The 16,612-nt window shown below is 36.2% G+C and overlaps 1 protein-coding gene across 4 annotated transcripts in view; it reads left to right on the top strand.

Moving 5' to 3' along the window:
* The window catches only part of LOC138442593 (UDP-glucuronosyltransferase 2A1), a 52,388-nt gene that overhangs the window by 22,557 nt on the left and 13,219 nt on the right, over positions 1–16,612 (top strand). For 2 of the 4 annotated variants that reach the window (XM_069594271.1, XM_069594267.1), the window contains 2 exons: positions 11,963–12,111; positions 14,848–14,979. In XM_069594271.1, coding sequence (XP_069450372.1) covers positions 11,963–12,111; positions 14,848–14,979 — 281 coding nt within the window. Of the gene's footprint in view, positions 1–3,526; positions 4,328–11,962; positions 12,112–14,847; positions 14,980–16,612 lie in introns of those variants that run through there. The other 2 variants (XM_069594270.1, XM_069594269.1) reach the window with 2 other exon arrangements.

Here is a 16,612-nt window from a genome sequence, read left to right as displayed (position 1 = left end):
TTCCCCTTTGTGATTAATAAGCATCTTGAAGGGAGATACTGTGAGACTGCAAATCGTACTAATCATATGTTGCACATGTTTTTATAATCCTTTACAATAAAATTCCAATGACTAATTCAGCAGTAATGGAAATTGAAAATCACTCTTAGAAAAGCATAGTAATAATCCTGAAGGATATACAGAAATCTCTACTTAATTTATAATTGCTTGTGTTTAAAAGAACAGAAATTTAGGGCTTAGTTGTGCAGTCTGGCTGCATGGAAAATGCACAAGCTCTAAAGAGTAAAAAGACTCGAAAGAGGAAGTCCTGAGTAGACAAAACCAATAACTAGATTCAAAGGCCTTAGTGTATTCTTCATGCATCTTTAACATTCTATCATTGCTCCCATTTTTTATTCAAAACAAATCTACATAACATTTTTTGATTTATTTTTTGGGTCACTGTTTATTTGTACAGCTGTGCTTAATCTACCCTTCAATCTGTTCATTAACTTAAATCTGATATATTGAATTCTTAAATTTCAGAAATTCACTTTGTTTCTTTTGCAAATTTTCACAATTATTCGTTTTAATCTCTTGTTTCTTACCAATATTTTCAGACTTTGCTTTCATACCCTTAATTTTATTGAAAAAAATAATTTTATTTTTCATTTCATACAATAATATTTTAAATCGCTGAATTCATATTTCTGGCTTCTGCTGCTTTTGTTGGTTCTCAGTCCTGAAGCCTTGTTTTATTTTAACAGGGAGGTGCTTATTTACCTTCAAATTTTATCAGTGGGAACCTTTGAAGTTAGGTTCAAAGTTTCTTCAAAGAGGCTTTTCTAGTTTGAACTGGAAATCCATATGAAGATTGACTGTAAAGAATTCTAAGAGATCTTTTTCATCTACACACCACCAAGTCAGGACTAGCAATTATCATTGCTGTAAACTTCTGTGTAAGTGAATTTGTTTGTAAAAGGGAGGCCATATCTTGAGAATCTAGCATTACATGAACATACAGAGGGTGTAGGATCTTGGCAAGGCTTCAGACTTTCCTTCTCTCCACTCTTGGCACCTACGGTGTGTTCTACAAAGAAACAACAAGATTGAACACCAGAATTCCTGCCTTGACTTTGTTTAGGGATTCTGTCTGCTGACTTTTTACTTTCTTGAAAATTAGAAATGAATTTTTATGGGGCAATTTTATATTTTATCTAGAATTTTAAATGTTTCAGTTGGATATAAGTGAATATATGCCTATACTTTTAAATTTATGAAAATGAATCATTCTTCAAAATCTAGGCTCTACCTTAGTTTTCGTATATAATAAAACAACTTAGAGATATTTCTCTATTCAGGCAAGAATACTGGAGTGGGTTGCCATGCCTTCTTCCAGGGGATCTTCCCATCCCAGATATCAAACCCAGGGATCAAGCCCAGGTCTCCTGCATTGCAGGCAGATTTTTTACCAGCTGAGTTACCAGGGAAGTCCAATAACATGTATACTGAGGTCAATTTCTAACCTGTACTATATATCTCTGCTCTCTCTTTGACTTCATTTAAACTTTTTTACAACATATGAACTTTATCATAGTGATTAGATACATTTATCAATCTTTGTTTAATCACTTTGGGTCTATTTATCCTGTATAAAATGACTTTTATCCTCTAAGATTATAACATTATCTGTTTTCTCTTACTGAATTTATGGTTCTGTTGTAGCTTTCTACTTTCTGATTCTCTTTTGGATTATGCTTTTCACCAGTCATTAACAGACTTTATGCAAAACCTAATTCTGCAACACAACACAGCTCCCAATCCTTGATCCTAGTATTCTTTGCATCTTTAAGCAAACCTACTCTGAATTTTTTGGGTTTTTTTTTTTTTTTGCCAAACATAAAAGCTCTCAAGGGACTTGAAATTTCAATATGTCTCTTTCAAATTATTGAAATGAGTATTATTTTGTAACTGAACATAACCCTTGATATGACTATGTCACAATTCTTAGAATACAAATACATTAACATTCTCTTTCACTTAAAAGTAATACTTTTCAACCTACTAAGCAGACTCTTAAAGACTTAACTAACATAATTTCATCGTTGTCTTCCTCCACCAAGCAACCTCCTTCACGAGCTTTGCCCTTCCTCATTTCATCTATACCTTCTATGATCCATCTCCCTTATATTTGTTCAAGTATAACGGAGAAGTATTAATGATCAGGCTAATTTATTTTCTGCAATAATCTATGAGATCATTTTGAATTAGAAATGTATCTTGCTTGTTTCTTTAGACCCTGTGCATGGTATAGAATCCAGCATAAAATAAGTGCTAAAAGTTGCTTGTTGAAGGCAGGAAGTATGAAACGTTTTGAAGAGAAATTGGAATTGGACTGAAATACAGATCGATGATGGGACACAAAGTCTGTGCTCCTAAATATTTCCCCTCCCTTGAGATTCACATACACGTTCAGTCGTTAATGACACATGGCAGGTCAAAAACATTTTCTGCAACTACTACTCCTTAAGTGTTTTGTGATTTTACTAGAGTTCTTATCACTCTCTGATTGCTCAGAGTATAAACCAAGTACTTCCTTATTAATGACTGAGCACCTCTCACTTATCGGTCACGACTCTCCTTCTAGACCCTCTATTCACAAACCAATATTGTATTCTCCCTGATACGCTGATCAAATCCTGCTGTCTTAAAATTTAATTTTAACTACTTATGTATGCTTTATTTCTTTGCAACTCAAATAATATTCAGCTGCCAGTTTAGGTTTATTGAAGGACATATATGATCATTTTCTGTACCTGATCTGAAAATTTGGGTACACATCTTTTTATGAAGATTGAAACTGCACTCAGTGTAAGCATTTAAGGCTCTCGAAAGTGTCCTATTTTAACCAATATTTTCCTTTTCTGAAGTTTTGTGTTAGCCTCTGCTCCATACATACTGAACTAACAACTGTATATGTAAATGACCATGACTTACATATCATTCATCTTTTTATTCTTTTCTTCTATTCAATTTTAAAGCCTTTCTCCTGTATTCTTTGCTTCTGAGTTCAGCTTCTGAAATGTATCTTCTGTGTTGAAACTTTGTCTGATTTTCTTCACATTAGAGTGACAGCATATTCTGAGACCCTGAAATGCTGTATCTTTGTACATTAGTATATTCATATTCCTCCAATATTAGGCAATGTATGTGTTTTATCCACATGCTAGGATGTCACGAACATTATGACAAGACGTACATTTTTGTGTTTCCCCAAATTATTAATCATCATGATCCATGAGATGCACCATATTATTTGCTAGATATATTTAAATGGGTTCTATCATATTTTTAAAATGTCAATAAAACATTATTTTTTTCTATTTTAGTCTATGTTTAAAACTCCTAGAGGGTTGCAATCATTTCCTCAAAAATATATAACTATTTCCTGTCTTCTCCTAAACAAATACCATACCCAGTTAACAACTGGCAAAGTTCTCTGCATGTAAGTTACCTAACTCCAGAAATTAATTTTTAACTTGATCAATGTCTAAATTGCCACTACAATTTTGTGCCCAACAAGCATTCAGCATTTGCAGAGCAGTGTGTGAGGGAGCTGCTGTCATGAAGTCCAAGAAATGGGTTTCAGCAATTCTACTGCTGCAGCTCTGCTATACTGGCTGTGGATTCTGTGGGAAGGTCCTGGTGTGGCCCTGTGACATGAGCCACTGGCTCAATCTAAAGGTTATTCTGGAGAAACTCATGGAAAGAGGCCATGAAGTGACCGTGTTGGTGTCTTCACAAAATTTTCTCATTGAGAACAACAAGCCTTCCACACTGGACTTCGAGATATTCTCAGTGCCACAAGACAAAGAGACTGCTGAAAATAATTTAAACGAATTTTTAAATCTATCGGTTAACGTCATGCCAACGTTGTCACCCTGGCAATCAGCAAAGAAACTTCAAGATTTTTTCCTTGAAATAAGTGCAGATTTAAAACTTGTCTGTGAGAGTGTTGTCTACAACCAGACAATCATGAAGAAACTCCAGGACACCAACTATAATGTTATGGTTATAGACCCTGTGACGCCCTGTGGTGAGCTGATTGCTGAGATTCTGGGAATCCCTTTTGTGTACACACTAAGACTCTCCTTGGGTGGCACAATGGAGAAATACTGTGGGCAGATTCCATCTCCACCTTCCTATGTGCCTGTTGTCATGGCAGGATTACCAGACAAAATGAACTTTCTGCAAAGGATAAAAAATTTAATGTTTACCATTTTCTTTGACTTCTGGCTCCAACAATATGACCCTCAGCTTTGGGACCAGTTTTACAGTGAAGTATTAGGTAAGAGACTCTGCTTTTCATTCTAAAGTAATTATCAGAAGATGCTGAGGAGGTTTCAGAAAAGTCTAGGAAGAGGAAAGGAATATATTTTTAAAACTTTCACTTTCACAAAAACTCCACAATTGATATCAAGGAACTGTGGTTTAATAACTAATTGGGGAAGAGATGCAAGAACTTTCTTGCTCTTTCTTTACAGTCCTCTATTTTTAGGATACTTCAATACTTAAAAGATTGTTACCAAAACAAAATGAAATATAAAACATGTTAATATATGTCAATCCAATGGAATGTGTATTTTTGTCAGATGCAGGATATCACAAATAAGTTTAATACACTGAGTTTTCATAGAGAAGATGTTTGATTTCTTACTGGTTAAGTGAGTGTAATGTTTGTTAAAAGAGGAAGATCATCTTCTTGCCTGATTTTAGTAATAGTCTGGAACCTGAGCCATATTAATAGTGGTATTAAATTTGGTATATAGCTTATTTTGTCTGAATTTTGCTCTACAAATTTTGAAAATCATGGAATATTAGATTTAAAATTTAAACCATCTTCCTTTTGGACCCGAGTACCATGTATTCCTATCTCTCATAAATTTGGGATAAAACTTCAATAAGTCCGATGAGAACTGCTTCATCATGATGGGTCATACTGAGAAGTTTCCTAGTATGCTTTATACTTTTGGAGGAGTATAATATAGAAAACTGAAAAATTAAGCAGAAACTTGAAAGAGTTTATAATGTGAGATGTTAGGAACAGTATATTTTTCACTTCACTAGTTATGTACATTCTATTTTTAATCACCTGCCTTTTCTAATAAAAAATGGTTTTGCTTTGCAGTTTTCAAATGTCTAGCTCTTATCTGATTGTATCACTGAAGCTGGCTTTCACTCCAAATACTGTTTTGTTTTGTTTTTAATTGAAGTATAGTTGATTTAAAATGCAATAATTTCTGCTATATAACATAGTGATTGAGTTATACATATGCATATACATATACAGTTCAGTTCAGTTGCCCAGTTGTGTCTGATTCTGTGACCCCCATGGACTGCAGTATGCCAGGTTTCCCTGTCCATAACCAACTCCCAGAGCCTGCTCAAACCCGTGTCCATCTAGCTGGCAATGCCATCCCAGCATCTTATTTTCTGTCATCCCCTTCTCCTCCTATCTTCAGTCTTTCCAAGCTTCAGGATCTTTTCCAATGGGTCAGTTCTTCACATCAGGTGGCCAAAGTATTGAAGCTTCAGCTTCAGCATCAGTCCTGGTTTGATCTCCTTGCTCTCCATGAGACTCTCAAGAGTCTTCTCTAACACCAAATTTTTCCAAATTTCAAGGCTTCAGTCACCATCTGCTGTGACTTTGGAACCCAAGAAAATAAAGTCTGTTACTGTTTCCATGGTTTCCCCATCAATTTGCCATGAAATGATGGAACTTGATGCCATGATTTTTGTTTTTTGAATGTTGAGTTTTAAGTCAGGTTTTTCACTCTCCTCTTTCACTTTCATCAAGAGAGTCTTTAATTCCTCTTCACTTTCTGCCGTTAGGGTGGAGTCATCTGTGTATCTGAGGTTATTGATATTTCTCCTGGCAATCTTGATTCCAGCTTGTGCTTCATCCAGCCAGGCATTTCGCATGATGTACTCTGCATAGAAATTAAATAGTGTGACAATATACAGACTTGACATACTCCTTTCCCAATTTGGAACCAGTCTATTGTTCCACGTCCAGTTCTAACTGTTGCTTCTTGACCTGCATGCAGATTTCTTAGGAGGTGGTCAGGTATTCCCAACTCTTAAAGAATTTTCCAGTTTGTTGTAGTCCACATAGTCAAAGACTTTAGTGTAGTCAACAAAGCAGAAGCAGACTTTTTTGGAATTTTCTTGCTTTTTCAATGATCCAACAGATGTTGGCAATTTTATCTCTGGTTTCTCTGTCTTTTCTAAATCCAGCTTGAACTTCTGGAAGTTCTACGTTCATATACTCTTGAAGCCTGAGTTGGAGAATTTGCTAGTGTGTGAGATGAGCGCAGTTGTGCAGTAGTTTGAACATTCCTGGCATTGCCTTTCTTTGGGATTGGAATGAAAACTGACCTTTTCCAGTCCTGGGGCCACTGCTGAGTTTTCCATATTTGCTGGCCTATTGAGTGCAGCAGTTTCACAGCATCATCTTTTAGGATTAGAAATAGTTCAACTGAAATTCCATCACCTCTACTAGCTCTGTTCGTAGTGATGCTCCCTAAGGCCCACTTGTCTTCACACTCCGGGATGTTTGGCTGTAGGTGAATGATCACACCATGATGGTTATCTGGATCACAGAAGAACTATACAAAAAAGATCTTAATGACCTGATCATAGGGGAGTCCCCACAATATTGTGAGATTTCTTTCCAGGAGCTCAATCAATTTTTCATAATTAAAATCAAAGAAATAGCCTTTATTTCCAGTTAGGGGAAAAGGAAAGGAATCATTTTGAAAGAAATCAGAGCCCTCTGTTCATCCTAACAAGCATGTCCTCAGGGTAAACTATTTAACTGGTGCACAATGTGCTAGGGATTATCAGAGCCTAACTGACCTGAGGCAAGAATAATACCTGACTCCAAGGCCCTCTAGACTACTGGATAAAAAAAGGATATACCAAACTCCAGACCATCCTGCCCCATATAAAGTGGGAGAAAAAAACTGAGAGGTAGTTTTGAAGAATACAGAGGCTTAAAGTCAGTAAAATACTGAGACTAATCTTAGGACCATAGTATGCTTCTCTCCACAACTCACCACTGCCTTTCAAACACCTGTTTACAGTAGTCTCTTTTACCCAGTATATCATGTCTTGCTATCAAGTGAAAATTACCAGGAACATCAAAAGTCAAAAACATACTTTGAGTAGACAGAGCAATCATCAGAACCAGAGATGACAAGAATGCTGCAATTATCAAAACAAGGTTTGAAATCAATGTTGATTAATGTGCTAAGGGATCTAATGGATAAAGTAGAGAGTATGTAAGAAAAGATGTTCTTTATAAGCAGAGAGATGCAAATCCTGAGAAAAACCGAAAAAGAAGAGATAAAAACATTGTAGCAGAAATGAATTCAAAAATAAAATTATACTGACATACTTTATAGTCATTTCTAGAGGACAGAAGCTGAGGGAGTAATTTCTATCACATTCTATGAGGATAGCATGATCAAACGGAGAAGGCGATGGCACCCCACTCCAGTACTCTTGTCTGGAAAATCCCATGGATAGAGGAACCTGGTAGGCTGGGGTCCATGGGGTCGCGAAGAGTCGGACACGACTGAGCGACTTCCCTTTCACTTTTCACTTTCATGCATTGGAGAAGGAGATGGCAACCCACTCCAGTGTTCTTGCCTAGAGAATCCCAGGGACGGGGGAGCCTGGTGGGCTGCCATCTATGGGGTCACACAGAGTTGGACATGACTGAAGTGACTTAGCAGCAGCAGCAGCAGCATGATCAAAATGTAAAAACTAGACAAGGACATTATGAGGGAAGAAATCTTGTTATATTTGTATAAAAAAGTTTACACAAATTTTGGTGTTAACATAGATGCAAAATCCTCAACAAATGTTAGAAATTTCTGCTCAGTGGAAGACAATGTCAAGAGAAAGAAATACAAGACACTGAATAGGAGACAATGTTTGCAAAAGATATGTCTGATAAAGAACTAAAATGTTTTTAAAAAACATTTATTACACCCCAAGAAGAAATCATGAAACCTGATTAAATAGTGGGACAAAGATAATAACAAACTGTACACAAAGATAGATATTTGACAAATAAGTATATAAAAAATGCTCCATGTAGTCTTTTTGGAAAGAGATGCAGATTATAAAAATAATGAGATAACCACTGCACATCTATTAGAATGTCCAAAATGCAGATCACTGACAACTTCAGAAACCTTACAAGTTGTGGAACAGGAGCTCTTCTTATTGCTAATAGGACCTAAAACAGTGCAGTCACTTGGGAAACACTTGGTGCTTTCTTATAAAAGTAAACAAATTCTTGGTATCACACTTCTTGGTATTTACTCAAAGGAATTGAGAACTTATACTTACACAAAATGTGCATGTTTATAGATATTTATAGAAATTTTATTCATAACTGCCCAAACTTGGACGAAACTAAGTAGTGAATGAATAAACTGTGGCAGATCTAAAGAAGGCTAACAAACACATGAAAAGATGCTCAACATCACTCATTATTAGAGAAATGCAAATCAAAACCACAATGAGGTACCACTTCACACCAGTCAGAATGGCTGCGATCCAAAAATCTGCAAGCAATAAATGCTGGAGAGGGTGTGGAGAAAAGGGAACCCTCCTACACTGTTGGTGGGAATGCAAACTAGTACAGCCACTATGGAGAACAGTGTGGAGATTCCTTAAAAAATTGCAAATAGAACTCCCTTATGACCCAGCAATCCCACTGCTGGGCATACACACCGAGGAAACCAGAATTGAAAGAGACACATGTACCCCAATGTTCATCGCAGCACTGTTTATAATAGCCAGGACATGGAAACAACCTAGATGTCCATCAGCAGATGAATGGATAAGAAAGCTGTGGTACATATACACAATGGAGTATTACTCAGCCGTTAAAAAGAATTCATTTGAATCAGTTCTGATGAGATGGATGAAACTGGAGCCGATTATACAGAGTGAAGTAAGCCAGAAAGAAAAACACCAATACAGTATACTAACACATATATATGGAATTTAGGAAGATGGCAATGACGACCCTGTATGCAAGACAGGGAAAGAGACACAGATGTGTATAACGGACTTTTGGACTCAGAGGGAGAGGGAGAGGGTGGGATGATTTGGGAGAATGACATTCTAACATGTATACTATCATGTGAATTGAATCGCCAGTCTATGTCTGACGCAGGATGCAGCATGCTTGGGGCTGGTGCATGGGGATGACCCAGAAAGATGTTATGGGGAGGGAGGTGGGAGGGGGGTTCATGTTTGGGAATGCATGTAAGAATTAAAGATTTTAAAATTTAAAAAATAAAAAACTAAAAATAAAAAAAAAAGGAAAAAAAAAGAAAAAAAAATAAAAATAAAGAAGGAATATTATTTAGCTCTAAAAAATGAGTTATCAAGTCCCAGAAAAACATTAAACTATGAGAGCACCTTTAGTGTATATTATGAAGGTAAAATTCCAGACTGAAAAGTCTATGTGCTGAATGATTCAAACTCTTCATTCTGTAAAGGCAAAACTATGGAGACAACAAAGAAATCAATGGTTGCCAAGGTGTAGGATGAAAGTGGGGGATTATTGCACAGAGCACAAAATAATTTGGGAACAGTAAAAATACTTTGTATGATATCATAATGATTGATACATGTCTTTATTATTTGTCTAAGACCACCCAATTTATACTTGGTGTTAATTATTCCATAAACCATGGACTTAGGGTGATTATAATGTTTCAGTGTGAGTTCATCAACTGAAACAAATGAACCATCCTGTTGGAGATGTTGACAACTGGATAGCCTATGCAAGTGTGAAGACAAGCATATGTGGGAAATATCTCCACTTTTCCCTCAACTTTGTTATCATCTAAAATTGCTCTAAAAAAAATAAAGTATTAATTCATAGACTGTGATACAGAAATCATACATGTTCGTTTTCTTGCATGTCTTTAAAAGAAAGAAATAAATATTAGGAAGCCTAATAAGGTTGTCTCTGGATTAACAGCTACAGCTTGCATGAGTTATCACTGAAAGATCTGTCTCATCTGCAATATGGCATTTTGTCATACATTTAGGCTCCCTCTAAGAATTCTTTGAAGCTAAAAGGTATCTCAGTAGACTCATCATGAAGGATTAAAATAATAGATTCAAATAGCAACAGTATTTCTATGGTAATTCAAATTTAGTGGCCATTGATCAATTATTTGTAAATTTTCTATTGTGTTTATAATTCATTTTGTGTAACAAAATAATAACAGAAAAACAGATTGGTGGTAAATTTCAATTCCATATTTTTGTTTTACAGGTCTTCATAACATTTAGAATGTCTTAAGAAATTTACAACTTTTTCATACTTTAGCACAATTTTGTTCTCATGTTGATATGTATTTCATACTGCGCATAACTGCTTCAAATTAAGAATTTTAGTATATTAAGTACTTTAGTATACTAAAATACTTTTAGCTATGTCTTTCAAAAATGTTTTGCACAATAATTTCTCCTAAGGACTTAGTAATCAAGACAGGATGTCACACACATGGAGCAACACATCTAAAAAACATAAGCATGTTTGTGGGGAAACTGTGGTGCTTTGTTCTCATCCAGTCTTTGGCAATTTCAAGCTAACTGTCCTTGGAAATGGCTTTTTTATTATCAAGTTAAATCATTGCCTATATAACTTCAACTGAGCAAGTGAACACACATATGCACATAAAACTTCTGACATATATCCAAACACTACAAAACAGTAACAGTTCTTTAAAAAGGCTATTCAACCTGGAGTACATAAAAGCACCATTTCTGAGTAGAATCTTTAAGAAAGGAACATTCTCATCTGAATTTTTCTTTACTTAGATGCAACACATGTTTTTTGTGTATGCAAATGATTGACTTAGTAATTTGCAAATACTTGTTCTTTGCAAATCTCCTAAAATGAATATTTAGAATCTGTCCTTTTCATAAAACATCATTTCAAGGTGACACTCAAATGTGTGATACTAGTAATGCATGCACATGTAATCTGCATTCCAAAGGGGGTCGTGTTAGGTTTAAGTTACTCAGGGATTTCCTATGGAGAAAATAATAGCAAATCAATGAGATGTGACTCAGCAAGACAAGATAAATTGATACTGGTGGGATTCTTCAACAATGAGCGTGAATCCAAAACTGTAACAAGCAGAAAGGTAGAAGGATAGTCCTAATTGGAAATTAGAAAACCCCTGAGAGCTGATTTGGTGTTTATGGTGGTTTAGTTGCTAAGTCATGTCTGACTCTTGTGACCCCATGGACTGTAGCCTCCCAGACTTCTCTGTCCATGGGATTTCCCAAGCAAGAATACTGCAATGGGTTGTCATTTCCTTCTCTAGGGTATCTTCCAGACCCAGGGATTGAACCCACAGCTCTAGTATTGTTGGTGGATTCTTTACTGTTGAGTCATCAGAGAGGTCCTTTGTGTTAATAGGATGCAGCTAATCTGCCATCTGCCATTTAATTGGAGAGAAACCATGAGTATGAAATCCATCAGTAGTTGCTGTTAAAATTTTGGAGTTGTGGTTAAAATTTTTGATTGAATTTATTCCCTAAAAGAACTTATTTTTGTCAAAGAATTGTATTTATATTTGATTTTATTGAGTTTATGTTATTTTACATACTACTGTTCTTTTACTACCCAAACATTCTTTCTCCCTCCATCTCACTTCCCATACCTTCCTCTCTACCTTTCTATTTTCTTTCCTTTCTTTCTTCCTTTTCTTCCTCCATCTTTCATTAATATTTTAAATTTCACTTCCTTTTAACATCTAAATGTGATAAGTAATCAAGAGTTCCTTCATAGCACATCAGAAAATTAGTGGTGCAATTTTTTCCCAGCAAATATGTATGCTAATAAGTTCAAGCCTACTTCTTTCATTTTCTCCAGGAAGACCCACTACACTATGCGAGACCATGGGGAAAGCAGAGATTTGGCTCATCAGGACATACTGGGATTTTGAATTTCCTCGTCCATACTTACCAAATTTTGAGTTTGTAGGAGGATTGCATTGTAAACCGGCCAAACCATTACCTAAGGTAGGTCTATTACAGTGGAAAGCTCTTTCGTACTTTATATAATATCCTCATTTTCCTTTAAAGCTTGCAGTATCAATGACAGAGATATGCTTGCTGCTGAATTACTTCAGTTTTCTACTTCAAGTCTATTTTCAAAATCATAGGAGAAGTCTCTTAAGAATAATTTTACCTTTTTTTACTTGAATACTTAATTAGAAGGGTGAAATCTTCCAAGTGGCATGTTAAAAATATCAGTGTGTCCATAGTGTAGACATTGGGTTGAAAAACAGGAAGCTAGAACCTTGGCTATCACTAAGGAGACTGCTGCTGTCTTCCTAAGAAGCATGATGCAGTTATAAACAGGGACATTTACTATGATCATTTGAGTGATAAAGATGCTTTCCTAAAAGCTAAGTGTTGATGAAAGACATGGAACCAGACAGGGCTTCTTGGAGAGCAGTAGATTTTACTGAGCCAGGAAAGAATTGCTTGAAAAAACTTTTTTGAGATGACAATGATATGTTCAATTTCAAATTCACTTTAAGAAGTCAAAGGAATTTTCAGGTGAAGACTTCTAAAAATCATCTGGTTAATACAAGATTTCAGTCTCAGCTGAGAACACTGGAAATAAATTTGGGAGTCATTAATGTAAATTAGAAATTATATAACTGAGAAACCGAAATGCTGAATTGGCTCTTTATGACCATGATACCAGGAATTTTTTTTGGAGTAAAAAAGAAAATCATGCACCCATATTCCAATGTTAGAAAGAATAAATGAGGACTGCCAGAAATATCAGAAGAAAGCAATAAAAAGAGAGTAGTAGGTACACAAAGTAAGAATATTGTACTTGACTATATTCATCAACAGGCAGTAAAGAGACAGATATTTATTTGCTTGTGTTTTAGATAAACAAGCATACTCTTTGTACAAGAGGGCAGGTTAAATGATGTTCCCATAAGAGTTCTTGATTTCTCTTTAGGGAAAGATGGATATTGAAGTTTAAAATTTCACTTCCAGATTATGAATGTGTTTCATGCCAATAGGTTATAGTTAAAGACAAGCTCCATTGAGTGTTATTACTGGAGATAAGAAACCAATATCTAAAATAAATAAAGGTACAGAAAGATGCATGACATATTCCATGGCTCACTTGCCACATCATTACATTTATCATTCCACTCCCACTTTTCACATGCAGGCAATTTCAGAAAAATGGCTCAGACATATTTCATAAGAGGGGAAACATATTCCATTCCAAAACCCAGTTATTAATATAGATATTTCAGTAATATGAATACCAATCATGGCTTATCTTTCTCATGAAAGAATTATACCAATCACTGGATACACAAAATAGAAAAGCAATGAAATTAAACTAAGAAACCAAATCAAATGGATAAGAGTATAATTTTTATACACAGGTATGTGTGTTTATGCCTTTGTGTGTGTGTGTGTGTGATTTTTTTTATTCAATCATTGTCTATGTAGGGAGATGAATCATAGAGATAAACCACCAATTCCTAGGACATCAGATATTCTCTTAATTTTAACCTAGCTAAAAAGAGCGATCTGCCTTTGTTTATGGCATTGTCCTTCCCTTGGTAATTTTACTAGGCTTTAACTGAGAAACACCAGTGACTGCAGGATAACCACGAATAGTTACAAAGAGATGGCACATCTCTAGAAGGTGACATTCACATAGAGAGTGAGGAAGACCTCAATCCCAGACTGTGCTGTCCCCAATTTGTACAACTTCCCAGGTGATGCTAGAGGTGAAGAACCCACCTGCCAATGCAGGAGACCAGGCAAGAGATGTGAGTTTAATGCCCAGGTCAGGAAGTTTCCCTGGAGGATGAAATGGCACCATGGTGGGCTCCAGTCCATGAGGTCACAAAGAGTTGGACACGACTGGAGCAACTTAGCATGCAAGTGATCAAGAGAATTTTATTTGCAGAGACATGTATTTACTTCTGTTCTAAGACTCACATTTTGGGCATGTGGTGTCACACCCTTGTGAGACAGAAGCACTGTCTCATAAGTGTTATGATGATTGTAACAGGAATTTCACTGAATTATCTTTTTTTTCAAATATATCACTATATATAGCAGTTGTTTAAAATCCTTTTAGCCATATTAAACAGGGAAATAATACACATGAGGAAAATATCCTAAATGCCTAACAGGAAGCTAGATAAAGTTATTCAAAAGGTATTGACTGTAAACTGGGATGCTAAACATTTTTAAAGCCTAATTCAGAATCCTTCTTTGGGCTTTCTTCCAAAGAATATTTTTACAAGTTTGCAGACAGGTCTGTTGGCTCATGAAATTAAACTCTGGGAGTAATAGCTCCATGTACCATGAGAACATCTGCCTTTTATCACCTATTCATTTTATATAATGGTTTGGTTTCATGTTTTTATTGTGTAATCGCCCACTGTATATTTAGGCTATTATTTCAGAAATATATTTCCTCCTAACAAGACTAGATGGTTCTATATGGCAGAAGACAGAATCAGTCTAACAATGTCCCTCACACATCTCTTGAGTCTTCCAATTTAGAAGTGTAAGAGAGCCTTTTTCCCCCTGTGATTGGCACTTATGTAATAAATATAATTTTGTTGATGTGTTCAGTTGTTCAGTCAAATCTGCAACCCCATCGACTGCACTTCTCTGTCCTTCACTATCTCCCAGAGTTTGCCCAAACTCCTGTCCATTGAATTAATAATGCAATAAAATATAATCTTATCCTTGCAGGAAATGGAAGAATTTGTCCAAAGTTCAGGTGAAGATGGTATTGTGGTATTTTCTCTGGGGTCAATGGTCAAAAATCTCACAGAAGAAAAAGCCAATCGCATTGCCTCAGCACTTGCCCAGATTCCACAAAAGGTTAGTATAAACTCCAATCCTGGTGAGCAGAGTCATTTTGCAATTGTAGAGAGTGTGGGTGGCTATCAGTCCTCTTTCTAGATAAAAGTTGTAACTCATCCTTCATTGAACAAAACTGGCACCACCTTTCAGTAAAAATGTCTCAAAAGATTCAAATGTATTAGGGACATACTTTACCACTCTCTTACTGAACCTTCACATTACCATGAAAATGCATCTTTTCATGAAGTCGTTTATTTTCAATGAAATAGAGACGAAATGTTAAGATTCTAGTAATTTTTCCATATCAGTTAACATTTATTGGCACTTATTAAATGCCAGATACTCTGCTACATCTTTATACACATAATCTTATTTAATTCTTAGATTGCCCATTATGAGGTAGTGGTTTCCGCTGGTCACATAGACATCCTAGGAAACTGAGGCTTATAGAGTGAAATAATCTGCTGAGGACCACACAATGAGTATACGGTAGTATTATGCCTGTTGGACTCCAGGGAGCACAGCTTTCATCTCTCTGTTATTCTGCTGGCCATACTGTTCAATCCAGAAAAATGAATACATCATCCCAACCATGGTCTTTCAAAGAGGACAGGAACAATTCCTTGAAAGATCTGAGAACAAAGTCACCTTAGTAATGGGGAAAAAAACCCAGAAAATGCAATTCCATCAAGGAGCATACAGCCAAATAAAGAGACTAGATCAACATATATACTAATGGGAGAGTGGCCCAGACAGATGAAACTGTCTAGATATGCAGTCATTTATTTAGACAGCTATACCTCAGTAAGTTGTTACATGTACCCTATTGCCTTCAGTTCAGTTCAGTTGCTCAGTCATGTTCAACTCCTTGTGACCCCATGGTCTGCAGTACGCCATGCCTCCCTGTGCATCATCAACTCCTGGAGTTCACTCAGACTCATGTCCATCGAGTTAGTGATGCAATCCAACCACCTCATCCTCTGTCGTCCCATTCTCCTCCTGGCTTTAATCTTTCCCAGCATCAGGGTCTTTTCCAGTGAGTCAGCTCTTCTCATCAGGTGGTCTAAGTATTGGAGTTTCAGCTTCAGCATCTCAGTCCTTCCAAATGAATATTCAGGACTGATTTCCTTTAAGATGGACTGGTTGGATCTCCTTCAAGTCCAAGGGATTCTCAAGAGTCTTCTCCATCACCACAGTTCAAAAACATCAATTCTTCAGCACTCAGTTTTCTTTATGGTCCAACTCTCACATCCATACATGACTACTGGAAAAACCATAGCTCTGACTAGATGGACATGTGTTGGCAAAGTAATGTCTCTGCTTTTTAATATGCTGTCTAGGTTTTTCATAGCTTTTCTTCCAAGGAGCAAGTGTCTTTTAATTTCATGGCTACAGTTACCATCTTCAGGGATTTTGGAGCCCAAAGAAATAAAAGTCTGTCACTGATTTCACTGTTTTTCCATCTATTTGCCATGAAGTGACCGGACCAGATGTCATGATCTTAGTTTTCTGAATGTTGCATTTTAAGCCAACTTTGTCACTCTCCTCTTTCACTTTCATCAAGAGGCTCTTTAGTTCTTCAGTTTCTGCCATAAGGGTGGTGTCATCTGCATATCTGAGGTTATTTCTGTTTCTCCCAGCAATCTTGATT

This window comes from Ovis canadensis, chromosome 6 (assembly GCF_042477335.2).
Source record: "Ovis canadensis isolate MfBH-ARS-UI-01 breed Bighorn chromosome 6, ARS-UI_OviCan_v2, whole genome shotgun sequence".
Classification (NCBI taxonomy): domain Eukaryota; kingdom Metazoa; phylum Chordata; class Mammalia; order Artiodactyla; family Bovidae; genus Ovis; species Ovis canadensis.
The sequence above is the reverse complement of the archived record's forward strand: the minus strand, read 5'-3'. Positions and strand labels throughout refer to the sequence as shown.